This window comes from Pipistrellus hanaki (assembly GCF_964339955.1).
Source record: "Pipistrellus hanaki genome assembly, chromosome: 1".
Lineage (NCBI taxonomy): Eukaryota > Metazoa > Chordata > Mammalia > Chiroptera > Vespertilionidae > Pipistrellus > Pipistrellus hanaki.
Window position 1 is genome coordinate 186,301,755 of NC_140503.1, and position 15,621 is coordinate 186,317,375.

Here is a 15,621-nt window from a genome sequence, read left to right on the forward strand (position 1 = left end):
GTTTAGTGCCCTTTGCAACACATGGCAGCCCGTGGCTTAGTGGATTCCTAAAGAAATCTAAAACTTAATGGAAAACAGGACTTTTCTTGAACATTTGTGACTGCCAAGTCCACAGTAACTTCTGTATTAGAATGCAATGATTCTTCAGATAAAAGTACCACTTCTATTCTTAGTAGCTGCAAATACCGCTTTCATTTGTGCTAAAAAGCACCATGCACTAGATGAAAATCTGCATGATGTACTGGTGACTTGGTGGTTTAACATCCCAGTAGTTTTCTGTTTTACTGTTTGCTTAAGAACATCTGCAGTCTGTCAGCTCATCTACTAATAAGACCTGCAACTTTTTGAGCATCTACAAAACTCCACGTCCTCGGTTCTTTACCCTGACTGTCTAGTTCAGGGGCCTCTAGAGTCGAGTGCACAAGATGATCCATTGGGGTGAGCGAGAAAATGTTTTAACTTCTGTTTCAACTTCTGTTTCTGCTTATGTGTGATGTCATCTTTTTTATAATTTCTGGTTTTGCATTTTTAATGTAGTGTATAATTTATTAATAACAGCACAAATATGTTATACAAAAATACAGCAGTGTCATGAATAAGTACTCAACATTTTTTCCTTGCATACTATTACACCCACACACAAAAAAAAAAATCTTTGAGAGGACTGATCTAATTTCATCCTCAAAACAGCTTTCTTAAATTCCTGTCATTGGCCTTTCACATGCTGATGGAAACATTTTTAGGAACTGTAAGTTACTTGCTGAAGGACACATACCAGTGGTTGGCAGAGTAGGGATTCAAATCCCAGCTCTGTCTGAACTCCATGCTATTCTGCCAGCTGGGTTTAGAAGAAAGCAGGAATGTATGTAAAGCATAGTAGACATGGAAAATAGAACCTGGTCAAAAGTGTAGCTGTGTAATCCCTAGGTGGGCCCTTGGAGGGGGGGGGAATTGATGCGTTTAGGACACATCCAGTTAGTAAACGAGGCAGCCTCTGTGTACTCGATGTCATGGAGTGACCTGTCCTTTCCTATGAAGCTGGAAGTATGTTTTTCATAATTTTCTCTCAACTCATCTCAAGACTCTTCTTGTTTAAAGTACTTGTGAGTTCTTTAGAACTCCAATCGCATGCTTCTCCCCGCCGGCCTGATAGATTTCTTCCTAGAAATGCTTCGTGGTAGACTTTCCACCCTGGGTATTGCTGTCTTCTCAACTCAGATAAGATGGATGTGTTGTTTTTGCAGGCTACACCCAATCGCCTCGCAAATCCTGATTCTTTTCAGCTGGGTGTGTGCGTTCTGGCCTTGTTTGGAAAACCCTTAGCTGTGTGAGAGTTCACATATAATTTCTACAGTTCAAAAAGCAGCCAATTAAAACCTACTTCTTGGCCTTGAAACAGTGAACCAATTACAGGCCAGTGAGCCGTTCCAAAGCTTTAAGGCTCTTGCTCTTCATGTCCTGCCATCCAGGTTAACCTGGAATGAAAGCCATGTGAGGTTCTCTCCTTTTAAATTAGACCTCATTGTTTTGTTGAAAAGGAAAAGCATAAGGTTGAACAATGCCCAGTGGAATGCAGAGCAGTGAACTAACTACAAATCCCACAGCCACAGCACATCCCGGTCCAGGGTCACCATGTCTTTAAGCTAAAGAGCTCTCCGTAGCCTCTGACATAGTCTTGTGGCCTCCAGTCTCTTCCTCGTCCATCCCCAGTGGGCCACCAGCCAACTTTCTGAAACCTACGTCTGATTCTGTCCCTCCTCTTTGAGAATTCCTCCCTAGGTGCCCTTTGCCTCGGGATCCTGGACGTAACACATAAACTCTACCATTTCCCTTCCCCACCGGTTTCTCCAGCCTCACCTTTTCCCAACATACTACCCAAAAAAAAACGTTCGACATGACTGACCCCGTTACATCTCAGAACAACCCCACGAAAGCAGTGTTACTTAAATCAGCACCACACCTCACTCTCACTTATTGTTTCCATATTGACTAGATGGCAGCTTGTCAAACATAATATGCTTTTGCACACCTCTGTCTGTGCACGTGTGATTTCTCTGTTTGGAATTCCCTCTCCCACCTCTCCTGATTGCTTGACCGTCTCAACTCTTCCTTTAGGACTGCAGGTCAAGTGTTCACTCCTGTTGGATGGGTTTTCGAGCCACCCAGACTAAGAAGATACTCTTTCCTGTGTTAATCCTTTGTAGGCACAGACAATCTTGTGTTTACTTTGAAGACTGTGTAACATGCAGTAATGGGATTATTTTTAGGGGGAGCACTGTTCCTCAATGGTGGTAATCCTGTATTACAGGGAAGTAGGCTTTGTCTGTAATTAGGATTGCCAGGAGAGGAAAGAGAACTGGGCCCAGAAGAGCTAAGGCCAGGGTGGAAGGGGAGAGCCTGCCCCAGGGAATCTCCATAGCAGCCAGTCAGGATGGAGCCCAGTGCAAAGATGGGCTCCTCTCTGGCATTCTGCATCAGGAGGTCCACAGACTCCACCAGGGCCAAACCCACCCACTGCCTATCTTTGCCAATGAAGATTTACTGGAACACAGTCCTGCCCATTGGTTTACAAATTATCTTTGGCTGTGTCCATGATAAAGAATTGAGTAGTTGCAGAAGAGAAAGTCTGGCCCTCCAACCCTAAAATATTTATCATTTGTCCCTTTGCAAAAAAAAAAAAAAAAGGAATAGTCACTTTTGCCCTAGAGAGCAGTTCTCAGGGTTCAGTTCTCAAGCCAACAGTGTTGCCACCATTGCACACCCACGGGCCTCACCTCAGACCCACTCACTGAGAAAGTCTGGGTGTAAGGCCCACCGATCTCTGTGAAATAAGCCCTTCAGGTGATTCAGAAAATCACCACTCTGATAAGTTGGGCTTAACTACAGCCAGGCATGCAGGATCTAAGACGTGGTTGGCAAACTGTGGTTCACGAGCCACATGCAGCTCTTTGGCCCCTTGAGTGTGGCTCTTCCACAAAATACCATGGCCTGGGCAAGTCTATTTTAAAGAAGTTGTGTTAGAAGAAGTTGTTTAAGTTTAAAAAATTTAGCTCTCATAAGAAATTTCAGTCATTGTACCGTTGATAGTTGGCTCTGTTGACTAATGAGTTTGCCGACCACTGGTAGGAGAAACAGGTTCCAATAAAAGACAAGGGGATACGATCAGAAAATAGGGAAGGGAGGGGATGTGGATGCAAAGAATCTCTAATGATGCCTCAGAATTATGAATTCCATAAAGGAAGGAACTCACTGTTGGATCCCACCATATTGCCCAGTGCTACCTGCATGTGCATTTGCGAGTGAATGAATGCAGGTGTGCAGGCGTGCTTGGAATGGAGCCAGTCCCAAAAGGTGACTCTGAGCCCGCAGATGGAATCATGGAAATAGGTATACCTGGCAGTTGTGGCTCAGGACTGTGGCCGAAACCCATTCATAGCAAGGAAGTACTACTGAAGACTGAAGAGCAGGGGCTTATCTAAAAGCTTTGAATGAAATTCTGACTTTCATTTAATCTGTTTCACTTCCCAGCCCTGCCTTTGGCGGAGTATTGGTTCTGGGGATTTTGTTTTTACCATCATAGCTCAGCTGTACCTCTGTTTGACCTTAGATAATTTACTCAAACTTCCTGAAGCTATTAACTGAATTAATAAATGGGAAGCCCTTAGTGCCTGGTACACTTCCTCCAGTAGGAAATAATTTTGACGTATTTCTAGTCACGATCTCATTTCATGGTGAAATAAAGATTACCAAATATTACTAGTATTTTATTCCAGTGGTAAAACTTTGCTTATTGATATTATTTCTTCACTAGAGGCCAGTTGCATGAAAATTCGTGCAATAGGATTTTCCTTCCCCTGGCTGCCAGCACTGGTTTTCCTCAAGCACCTGGGACTCAGGCCTTCACTATAGCTACCTCCTTCCATCTTCGCTGCAGCCAGAGTCCTCAGTCTTTGCTTCTGCATGAGCACCACTCCGGTAGCTCCCTCCACCCACCCACCCTCCCACTTATAGCAGGAGTCCCGCCCTGACCAGCCCTCCAGGCCTTCATGCTTGCTGCCCAGAGGCCCGGAGCGGCCAGGGGTGGGGCCGTCGCCACCTTTGTCGGGTTAATTTGCATATTCACACCTGATTGGCTGGTGGTTGTTGGGAAGTGAAGGTCAATTTTCATATTTTTCTTTTATTAGAGTAGCTTGGTCTTTAAAGAGACTTCTGCCACGCTGTCCATGTTACAATCTAAAGCCTAAGTAGATATGAGTTTCATTATTACACTTTTTCTTATTTAGCATATATCACAAACTTTTTAAAAACCAAAAAGTACTAACAATATGCTAATATGGAAATAGGTCATTTTGAGGTTCTGTTATTTAACAAAATATCCATGAGTTGGGGAAAAAACATACTATCTAAACCCATCATAATACATTTTACCATACAGCTTTTAAGTACTCTTGTGAAGTTTTTTATACTCACTGGGGTACAATTTTACATTTATATGCCTTTTTTTTTTTTTTAAGAACTCTGCATATGTTATGCACATATGAAAGAGAAAATAAGATTATTGAGAGCTTTACTAGGTGAATAAATATTATTTCATGATTTTTCAGTGATAACTAAATCTATATTATGTCAAGGAGCCATCAACCTGAAACTTTAATAACTTTTGGCATAGTGACATTTTGAAAGTAAAATTAGTGTTTGGGTTGTTTTTTGTTGTTTTTTTAATTCCATAAATGCCAAGGGAATTTTATCACGTTTCAACACTTGCTGAATATGTAATTCCCATAGTGCCCATTAGTGGCCGTTTGTGTAAGGTAATACATGTTTGGGATGAAATTGATTAAGGCCTAAACACTCTGGTGTTATGATCAGGAAAAGCACACAAAGTTCGCGTCTTTTTTCTAATGATCGTTATGGAGTTTAGAGATATGGATTTCCAGAGGCAGAGCAGCCTATCACTCAAGATCCTAATCTCACAATAAGGGACACCAGGGCCAAAGGGAAGGAGATGGAGAGACTTTCACTGAAGGTGGTAAGTGCTGTTCTCGAGGAGCTAGTGGGATGAAGGGGGGATTAACTGGCGTTGGAACACAGTATTTCCCTTATAGGCATCCAAGGGAACCCTTTGCAGTTGCACTGAATATTCAGAAATATTTCACTACCTTTTAGAAATTCCTGTTGCAGCCACCAACACACTTCAAGGTTAACTTGTAACTTTAATCAGCATATGCGTTGCTGGTCCAGCCTCCTTGGTCCTTTATATTATTTTTGCCTGACTTGAAAATTGTTTTCTTTGTATTAACTGTGTAAAATAGGTGCGTCTCTTCTTTCAAATATGTTTCCAGTGTTATCTCCTCAGTGCATTTTATCTTTATTAGATGAATACCTGTGTACTTCCTGAGCTCATTTATCTAACCCCTTAGCGTAGAGCGAGAAAATACAAATATACTTGTTTACATATTCCTAATGAATGTATTCACACCTTGGCTCTCACATTATCTACATAGTATGTACTGGTGAAACATTACAAAAAAAAAAAAAAAATGATTCTTTGGCTTAGAAATATCTGAGAGCTTGTGTTCCTGAACTGTCCCCATGATCATCTTAAAATCTGGTCACGTCTCCATAGAATATGTGGCATTTGAAACTCAGTTATATCCTTATCGTCCGTGGGATGTAGGCCAGATGACTTAGGTTCCAATGCCCTGAAAGTAAACAAAAGAATTGATAGAATCATTGTCCAAACATTGAAATACAGCCATTGTGATGTTGGCGTAGTTCAGTGTTTTTCAACCTTTTTTGGGCAAAGGCACACTTGTTTCATGAAAAAAATCACGAGGCACACCACCATTAGAAAATGTTAAAAAATTTAACTCTGTGCCTATATTGACTATATATAAAGTAATTCTCTTGAATAGGAATCAAATAAACACAAAGAAAGTATTTTATAATTACTTTATTATGAAATATTAAGTAAACAAAATAGTGAAAAATTATAAAATTCTTGTCTTATCTGCACCTACGGCACACCAGGCAACATCTCGCGGCACACTAGTGTGCCGCGGAACAGCGGTTGAAAAACGCTGGCGTAGTTGATGCTGAACTGTCCTTCCTTTTCATTGTTAAACATCTTAATGATAATTACTCATCAGGTTATGATAGATTTCAAATCTCTTTTCCATTAAAGATAACAAAATAATACTGTCTCCTTAAAGGAGGAAATTTACCTTCCTGTCTTATATTTTTGTATACTAAGAAGTCTCACATCAAGTGCTTCTAATAGTTGTAGAAGTTATTTGGAATATATGTAAAAGAAAATGGTCTAGAGTATAGCAATAGTTAATAACACTTCAATTTTAGATTTTTTTAAATGTATCTTCATGTTGGAAGTATTACAGATGTCCCCTTATTATCCCCCATTGCTTTTAGGAAGATGTATTTTTAGTAGATGCCTGATTTTTTTTTAACTGACTTGATTTGCCCCCTTCTATAGTGTGATTGTTGTTGCTGTTATTTTCAGAATCTGTTTTTTAGCTTAGAGAGAAGTAAGGTAGGACGGTAGCCTCAGTCACATGCCAAAAGCACTGGAGGAAAATCGGGGATCCGTAAGAGAGAGAGCTCAACCAGCTAGTTGGAACTAAAACCAGAGTCCATGAATTACCATTAATCTTGTTTTTAAAAGCATATGCACACTTCAATGTTTTGTTCTTAGAGGATCTAAACTGGTTTTCTTAAACTGTTTACCACTTGTTTTTCCAGAATCTTCAGCTACTTGGAGCTACAGCCATTGAGGATAAATTACAAGATCAAGTGCCTGAAACCATAGAAATGCTCATGAAAGCAGACATCAAAATCTGGATCCTCACCGGGGACAAGCAAGAAACTGCCATTAACATTGGTAACTCACCTAATTCAGACTTTAAATGTGACGCTTTAAAACAGCTTGATATATTATAGGAGATAAACGAGAGAGATTTCAAGATTTGAAAAAAATCTTTAAGAATTCCATATTTATGTTATTGGGCTTATCTGTCAACTTCTGGCCCCAGGGCCTCTCTGAAATTACAGTGGCTATACATTGTAGCTCTTATAACCAGATAATTCCCGTTCTCCCCTTTGTATCACTGCCTACCCCCACTTTTCATCCACAATTGGCACGTGTAGATAACATTTCCGCGGTTATCTGCGAAAGTCTAGAAATTGGGATTATGGCACGTTGCATATAGATGCTTGTTTATTTGACCAAAGGTTATTTCTGAGATAGGAATAAGAAGGTTGCCAGTTTCCATTCATTTTTTGGAAACAGGTTGTTAGCTCAGGCTGCCATAACATCTCTCTAGAGCACATGTGTCAAACACAAGGCCCGCGGGCCAAATCCAGCCCGCCAGACCTTGCAATGTGGCCCGCACCGCGCTGTCATCACTGCACTCCGCTGTCAGTTTATGACATTGTCAGTTTATGACTGTTTAGTAAACCATTCGGCCCGCGATTTAGGCTGGATTTTAGATTTTGGCCCCTTCTCTGATTGAGTTCAACACCCCTACTCTAGAGGAATGTATTACATCAGTTAATTCCCTTTATGTTCGGACACAGGACACTCCTGCAAACTTCTGAGGAAGAACATGGGAATGATCGTTATTAATGAAGGCTCTCTTGATGTAAGTAAAATCCTATTTTTAAAAACTATTGAACAGCATAATCATCTCATAGTATTTTATATCCCGATAGCTGTGAAAATATTTTATCTTCCTGAGGTTAAATGGTACCTTATTACAGTTCTGCTGTAATGTAATGTGCACTGTTTGATCCACGTTGATGTAAGTAGATTGCAGCTTCATGTCTGACGGCTGACAGAATTGCTTAATGCAAGACTAGAAAGCGGCTTCACAAAAGCATCATGGGAGGAGGTTACTGAGTGACTGCAACTTGCTCATATCTATCTGTATATTGTTGATTTAATATCCTGCTTTAGTTTCTGGTGATACTGTCTATACAGGGATGAGCAGAAGTAGCTTTGCAGTTGTTCATATAGAAAAAGGCATGCAAGTTATTACTATTACAATAGCTTTATTAATTGTGTTTCGTGTACTCGCAACAATATACTTACTTTGGCCCACTACTGTATTTTGCTTTAAAAAAAAAAATTGTGAACGCTATTGAACAACACAAAATAACCTTGCTAACAGGAAAGTTTGTTGTTGTTGTTTTCAATGTTCTATCTTCTGGGCTATAATATAATTTTATGGAGGTTTTTTCATGGCTGTGATCCCCTGAATTTGTATTTGGGGAAGGAGGAAAGATTTGTTAAGTGCATAGTGTAAAGTACACGTTGACAAAGAAATATGTAGGCCAAATGACCTGTAAGTATTTTATAGTAAAGGTGACATTTTGTAACTTAAGGTGGAAGACAGAACAGGAGAGGTGGTTATACACGTGCTTGAAATAGAGCAGAGAAAACCTTGTAACCGAGGTGTTGGTGAACCTGTGAGGCCAAGGACAGAGAGGGATGGTGAAGAGGAAAATGCTTAGAATTTGGGTATAGAGCAGAAACTATAAAAAGGCATTGACTTCTGATTTTTACATTGGAATAGTTATCTCTTTCTTATTTGCTCTCAAAACAGTCCTTGTGATGTATTTCCCTTTCTTGTGAAATCTTTAAGCAAACTTTTTAAAATTGTTTTATTTGTTGATTTAAGAAAGAGAGAGAAGCATCTATTTTTGTTGTTCTACTTATTTATGCATTAATTGGTTGATGCTTGTACGTGCCTTGACCAGGGGTAGAAGGCACAATCTTGGCATATCAAGACGACACTCTAACCAACTGAGCTGACGAGCCAGGGATCTTTGAGCAAACTTGTTGCCTGAGGAATAATATGTGTTTTTGCAACCATGAAAGTTGCTTATGCCTTTAACTATTGGAGAAGTATTTTTGTGAACCAAGCTTTAATCTTAAAAACACAAACACACAGAAAAAAAAGCCAGCTGCTATTTGAAGACTTCCATTTATATTTTTTCATGCACTTGGCCCCCTGCTAGGCACTAGGAACACACCACTAAACCAAACATGGGGACACAGCCCTGAGAGCTTACAGCAAATCCAGTTTCCACCCTGCATGTGTACGCATTTTGGTTTATTTATCCAAGTTACTATGTTGTGAAAAATTATGACTAAGGCAGCCCAGCCTTCCAAAAGCTTATCTATACTAATAAAAGGATAATATGACAGGAACTGGTTTGGCTCAGTGGATAGAGCGTCAGCCTGTGGACTGAAAGGTCCCAGGTTCAATTCCAGTCAAGGGCATGTACCTTGGTTGTGGGCACATGCCCAGTAGGGGGTGTGCAAGAGGCAGCTGATGCATGATTCTCTCTCATCGATGTTTCTAACTCTCTATCCCTCTCCCTTCCTCTCTGTAAAAAAAATCAATAAAATATATTTTTTTAAATAATAAATAAATAAATAAATAAAAGGATAATATGCAAATTGGTCAGGATGCCCTTACAGTAATGACCAAACAGCAGGCTGTGTGGGGCAACCAGGCCAACAGGGGGGTTAGTAAGGAGTGACCAGGCTGGGGAGGGGGGCAGTTGAGGCTAACTAGGCCGGTGTAGGGGGACCAGGGGGGAACAGTTTGGGGCTACCAGGCTGATGCGGGGGGGAAGGAATTGGGGATGACCAGGTCAGGGAGCAGTTGGGGGTGACCAGGCCAGCAAGGGGTGGGGGCAGTTGGGGGTGACCAGGCCATCAGGAGGGGGCAGTTAGGGGCGACCAGGCTGGCGGGGGGGAGGAATAGTTAGGGGAAACTAGGCTGATGGGGGGAGTCCGTTGGGGGCAACCAGGCCAGCAGGGAAGGCAGTTAGGGACAATCAGGCAGGCAGATAAGCAGTTAGGAGCCAGGCCCAGATTGTGAGAGGGATGTCCAACCACCACATGTTTAGCCCCAGTCCCCAGGATCGGGCCTAAATCTGCGATCGGACATCCCCCAAGGAGTCCCGGAATTGAGGGGGTGCAGACTGGTCTGAGGGGATCCCCTCCCCCTTGCATGAATTTCATGCACTGGGCCTCTAGTAAATAATAAAGGGAATAAAATGCATACACGTGACAATACAAAATAGGTATGTAAATAAGATAGATGGTTTGCTATGAAGATATTGTGAAGTCTAGGGAGGTACAAGTACTAGGAAGTGGCATTTGGTTGATAGAGGTGAGTCATTGAGTAAGGAGGGGAGTACTTGAAGCAGAAAGTTATTGCAACTGAGTTCCTATGTGGGGAATGAAGGAAGAACATTGAACTTGATTACGGGATTGTAATCTTTAAGTGTTTTTGTTTGAAGAAATATAGGCACGTAATCTTCTATAATAACAAAAGGGTAATATGCTGATTAGACCAGGCGTCCTTCCTGACGAAGCCAGGGCCAGAGGGAAGCCAGCCCGGGTCCCGGGTGTCTGCGCTGGGCCCGGTTTGAGAAGTGGCCCTCATAAGTAAGAGGACAACATCATTAGCCTCTTAAAAGAGGTAAGCATGGCCGAAACCGGTTTGGCTCAATGGATAGAACGTCGGCTTGGGGACTGAAAGGTCCCGGGTTCGATTCCGGTCAAGGGCATGTACCTTGGTTGCGGGCATATCCCCAGTAGGGGGTGTGCAAGAGGCAGCTGATCGATGACTCTCTCTTCGATGTTTCTAACTCTGTATCTCTCTCCCTTTCTCTGTACAAAATCAATAAAATATATTTAAAAAAAAAAAAAAAGAGGTAAGCGTGTATGAGCAATTGTATCCTGAACTTTATCGAGTTTAGAAGGGCCGGGAGGCATGGGGCCCAGGCAGAGGACCAGGATGAGAGCTCGGGAAGGAGACATGAGGGCACCAATGCCCAGATGTGGTGTGAGGGGAACAAGATGGTTCCTTCTCCCTGAACTTCTTCCAGAGCTGGGCTTTCTGAAAACCTCAGTGGAAGCGTTCCACAGTCCCTGGAGACGGTTAGGCCTTGGTCAGCACCTTGGTCAGACTCGGGACACGGTGTTTCTGACGCTTGAAGGAAATCAGAGGCAGGACCTGTGACGCAGAGGCAAAGGCATGAGGAGCCACGACTGACTTGATATGTGATTCCTGTTGGCTGGCCTTAGGCTCTCACCTCTGCAGAGCATGATCACTTTGCTTCTTTCGTTTTCTTCCGTTTCATCCTTTTTCTTCAACTCTTAGATGCGTTCTTTAAGTGTTCTGAGTATCGGGTAGTCATCTCCAGGGGAAAAAGTGAAATGCCAAAAATATTCCACGTATGGCGTCATGTGTTGTTAAGACACTGGCCTTTATCTCTGTACTACCTGCTTCTCCTGAAGGAGGCAAAGGTGGGGGTCTCCCGGGAACACTCGGTTTCACTGACAGCAGGGACCCGGTCTGTCTGTCTGGTTTACCGTTCTCTCTCAATGCTCAGCAAATTGCCTAGCACATAGTAAGGACTCCATAAATATTGGGGAAGTTCGTCTCTGAGTCATCTTAATTAGGGGCTTCTTTAAAAAAAAAGTGTAAAAAGAGGAAAAAGAAGAAAAAAAGTAAAGATAAAAAAATATGAACAACAAATACATATCTATCAACAAGTGAATCTAAAAGTTAAGTGAATTAAAAATCTGAGGAACAGAATAAACGTGAATATAATAGAATCAGGGGCATCGAATGGGAGGGGATTGATAATTCTCAGGGGGAAAGGGGTGTCTGAGTGGGGGCTACAGGAAGAGACTGGACAAAAATCATACACCTATCAATGAGGACAGTGGGGTAGAGGGGAGGTAAGGGCAGAAGGTGGAGTGGGGACCAGGTGGAGGGGAGCTATGGGAGGAAGGAGGGAAAGGAGAAACAACTGTAATAATCTGAACAATAAAGAGTTATTTTTTTTAAAAAAAGGTGTAAACCAGTTTAAATTTGGTTGTAATCAACCACGTCTGATATTTAAAATATAAAGTGATTAGCGGTGTCCTTTGCAACTTAGGTGACCCTTGGGGTGGAAGGTCACAGACAAATTCTACGGCCGCACAGATTGGCACTGATTTGTCCAGCTGCAGACTGTGAGCATTCTAGCTCTGCTGCCCGGGGGAGGCTTTTCTCCCAGGGAGTTAAGTGGGGACTTTACAGACCCAGCTGTTTAGGGTCAGACCTGCTGAGGGGCACTCATTTGCTTCTCAGCGGGAAAGGAAGCATCACTTTGCCTCGCTCCCTCAGATCTGATGTCATAAAATACGAGGCTGCGTTTTCAGGCAGATCATTAGATGTGCTGGAGTGCCCGTGGGTTAATCGGTATTTATTTTTCCGTTGCCATGGAAAAGAAGAGCATCCTGGGTGTTCACATTGGACTGGATGGTAATGAAATATGGGACTGCCATTCCATCAGCAAAACGAATAATTAGCATGTAGATAATAAACTTGGGAAGACAATGGGAAATAAATGGTGGGTGTGTGTTTTGTCAAGTGACAGACAAATGAATGTATTCAAGTGACTCCATGAAATAACACCATATTTAAGAGCGCTGTTCTAGCCCTCACCGGAATGGGGACCCTGGGCAAGTTGAAATTAGATAACTTCTCCGAAGCCATTTTGCTGCCTGTAAAGTGAGGATTATGTTACCCTTGGCACACGATTAGTGCAGGATGTGGCACACATATAAAAACGAGATGTTATGAAACTTTATAGAAAAATAATATTTCAATAGCGTGCAAGTTGTTTTTGCATAACGTTCTTTTTATTATGAAAGGTATATTCTTTTCCCATCTTTTAATTTTTTCTTAAGAAAGCAGGTTATAAATGCAGATGCTTTTGCATGACTGATACATATTGCAATGGACTGTTTAAATTTTCTTCCAAAATATTATCTCTAGTACTGTGAAAATTTTATAGCCGAATCTCTTTTATTATGTTGAAATTGTACAAATAAAGTATCATCTTTAAGCCTCCTGGATTTCCAAATAGAAAAGCCTTTCTCCTGCCAGTGGTAGTAAAAATAAATCTTTGTCTTCCCATAATCCAGCTCATCTCAAAAAAAAAAAAAAAAAAAGCCATTTGGCTTTTTAACTTTCTCATTTTGAGTTTCAATAGAATTATCCTCCTTGAAAAATGAATGGCTGTTCAACATTGTTTAAAACCTCTAAATAAAAATATAAAACCAAACTGCATTGAAAATACAAACAGAATGGAAGACTTGGTGTCCACAGCTCTAATACGGGAACCTGGCCTTTTTCCTCTGCCCAGTCAGCTCCTGTCCTCGCCAGAGCAGCACAGTGCGCCAGAGCAAAGCTGCCTGTTCTCACCCGTTATCTGCAAGGCTGGTGTTAACTGTCGCCCAGCCAGCAAACGTGTTTCTGAGAAAGTCGATCATAATTTTTTAATTTTAGAAAGTAAAAATTTCATGAAGCATCATTAAGAATCATCTAAAGTTAGTCAAAATCTGTTAGATCCTTATCTATAATAATAAAAGCATAACATGCTAATTAGACCTGACAAAGCCAGGGCTGCTGCGAGGGAAGCCAGTGTCCACTTAGGGTCTTCCAAAATGTTCTCAAACAATTCTGTCAGGATTGGGTTTATGTTGCTTTAAGGACTATGATTATATTTATTATTCAAATCCCCATAGCATCCCAACTCAGGAAATCTCTGAAAATACTCTCAAGTGACTCAAAATATTAGTTTTGGAAGACCTGTTTCATTGAGATAGCTCGGGATTTTACTATCCTCATCTGTCGAGTCTGGGGTGGGTGGGAAGGACCATCATTTCTTAAGCTACTAACTCTGTGAGTGCCAGAACGGCCTTTCTTGAGTCTTGTACGCTCAGTCTCCTTCCTCTAGCATCTCTTTCCTAAGGAGCATTGTGGGATCTGCCCTGCGTGGTAGGGCTGGCTCTTAGATCCATTCTCATCATTTTTGCCTTCTCTTTTCTACTGTCTGGCTTTCCAGGAAAAGGACAAAGAGGACAATTATTGACCATATTAGAGGCCCAGTGCATGAAAACTCTTGCTTGCACCCTCTCACAGTCCAGGAGCCCTTGGGAGGATGTCCACCTGCCGGCTTAGGCCTGCTCCCTGCGGGCTAAGCCACAGTTGGACATCCTTAGCACTGCCGAGGAGGTGTGGGCTGCTGGCCAGGTCCGTAGAGAAAGAGAGAGGCAAGTGCTGATCAACAGCTGCCACAGAGGCTACGGTCAGACCCTGCTTCTTTTCAGGCCTCTCTCTGGGCCTGATTCTCCGCAGCCAGTGCTGGGTCACGGGGCCTGCAATCATAGCAGTCAGTTCTGGATCGCCACAGCAACCCAGTGCTGACTTCAGGACTGACTTCCAGTTGGTCGAGCCTCCAGTCATTGTGGATGTGATGGATCCGGGGTTTTTATATGTTACAATTACTATTCCAAGAGAGATAGAGCAAGAGTACTTTAATGCCATCCGCTTTAAGAGGTGCTTTTAAACAGCTGCCTTTTCACTCCTTAAATGTTCTCCTTAATTTGAGACTAGGACCCCAAGCCAGCCCAGGTTAGCTTATGGATACCAATGTTTTCCCCCATTGATATATTTTACAGAAAATGAATTGTTAGCCACATTTCCTATTAGCAAGCATAAGAATATGTATTTTTCAACGCCATAGTAAAAGGAAGCCTTTACAGGATTGTTCACTTTTTCCCTAGCTGAACTTGATTTTCTAACACCATGTAAGCTTCAACTATAACTTACTTTACATTCATGACATGAATGGTGAAGTTGTCATCTGTACCCTTTTAAGTTCGACATGTATGTATGATGCAGACAGACCTCGCCGTTTGGGGACCAGCCACCGTTGAGCGGCCTCTGAAAGGAATCCAGAATAAGCACGTAATTGACTCGACTCCAGAAAAGGGGGAGAAACAGATCTGGGGCTACTTCAGGTTTTGTCTCCACATGTCCCATGAGCCCAATACAGCGCATTTTGTGTTGCTTTGAAAAATAGTTTAGGCAGGTTTGAAACCACACTGAGCCTCCCTCCCCCACCAGCACTGGGGCTTTCGTGGTGTGGATTTTCTCTTACCATTATTAACAAAGCTGTTTGGGCGTTTGGGCCTGAACATGGAAAGATCTTAGTTTAACTTTTCAGTTGCTAACATATCCCTGCCAGAAGCAAACCTCTGTCCGGCTGCAAGAATTATACTGGAAAGAAATGGATTAGTAAAAAAAAAATGTAAACATTACCAAAAATGAAAATAACATCGGAACAAATAATCTGCTCTCTTTTCCTCTAATTTAAGACCGTGTCAGCCAGGAGCCCAAGTATGTGGTGATAAAAGTTCCACTGTTTGGTCTCCTAAGACCTGAATGTGTCCCTTTTCTTAAACAAAATCTAGTCATCTTGGCTTGTGGGCAAAACCTTAAGGGAAGCTGTTCACAAATTCAGAGTGTTTCTGTTTGGAGACATACTCCCTCCCCCTCCTCCCCCCCCCCCCCCCCAAAGTCTGAATATTCTTTATCGCTTTTGTTACTGGCTAAACATCTTGGAAGAATTCAGATGTGACCTTGAACTCCAGATACTTTCTAACCAGTCTGTGACCTTGAACTCCAGATACTTTCTCCCTGTGGCCTTGAACTCCAGATACTTTCTAACCAGTCTGCCCCCTGGCTG

The 15,621-nt window shown here is 42.1% G+C and overlaps 1 protein-coding gene across 4 annotated transcripts in view; it reads left to right on the forward strand.

Annotated features, from left to right (window-relative positions):
* ATP8A1 (ATPase phospholipid transporting 8A1) overlaps window positions 1-15,621 on the forward strand; it is a 200,481-nt gene that overhangs the window by 110,834 nt on the left and 74,026 nt on the right. For all 4 annotated transcript variants that reach the window (XM_084900562.1, XM_084900563.1, XM_084900561.1 and 1 more), the window contains 2 exons: window positions 6,757-6,895; window positions 7,591-7,655. In XM_084900562.1, the coding sequence (XP_084756688.1) occupies window positions 6,757-6,895; window positions 7,591-7,655 (204 nt within the window). The remainder of the gene's footprint in view (window positions 1-6,756; window positions 6,896-7,590; window positions 7,656-15,621) is intronic.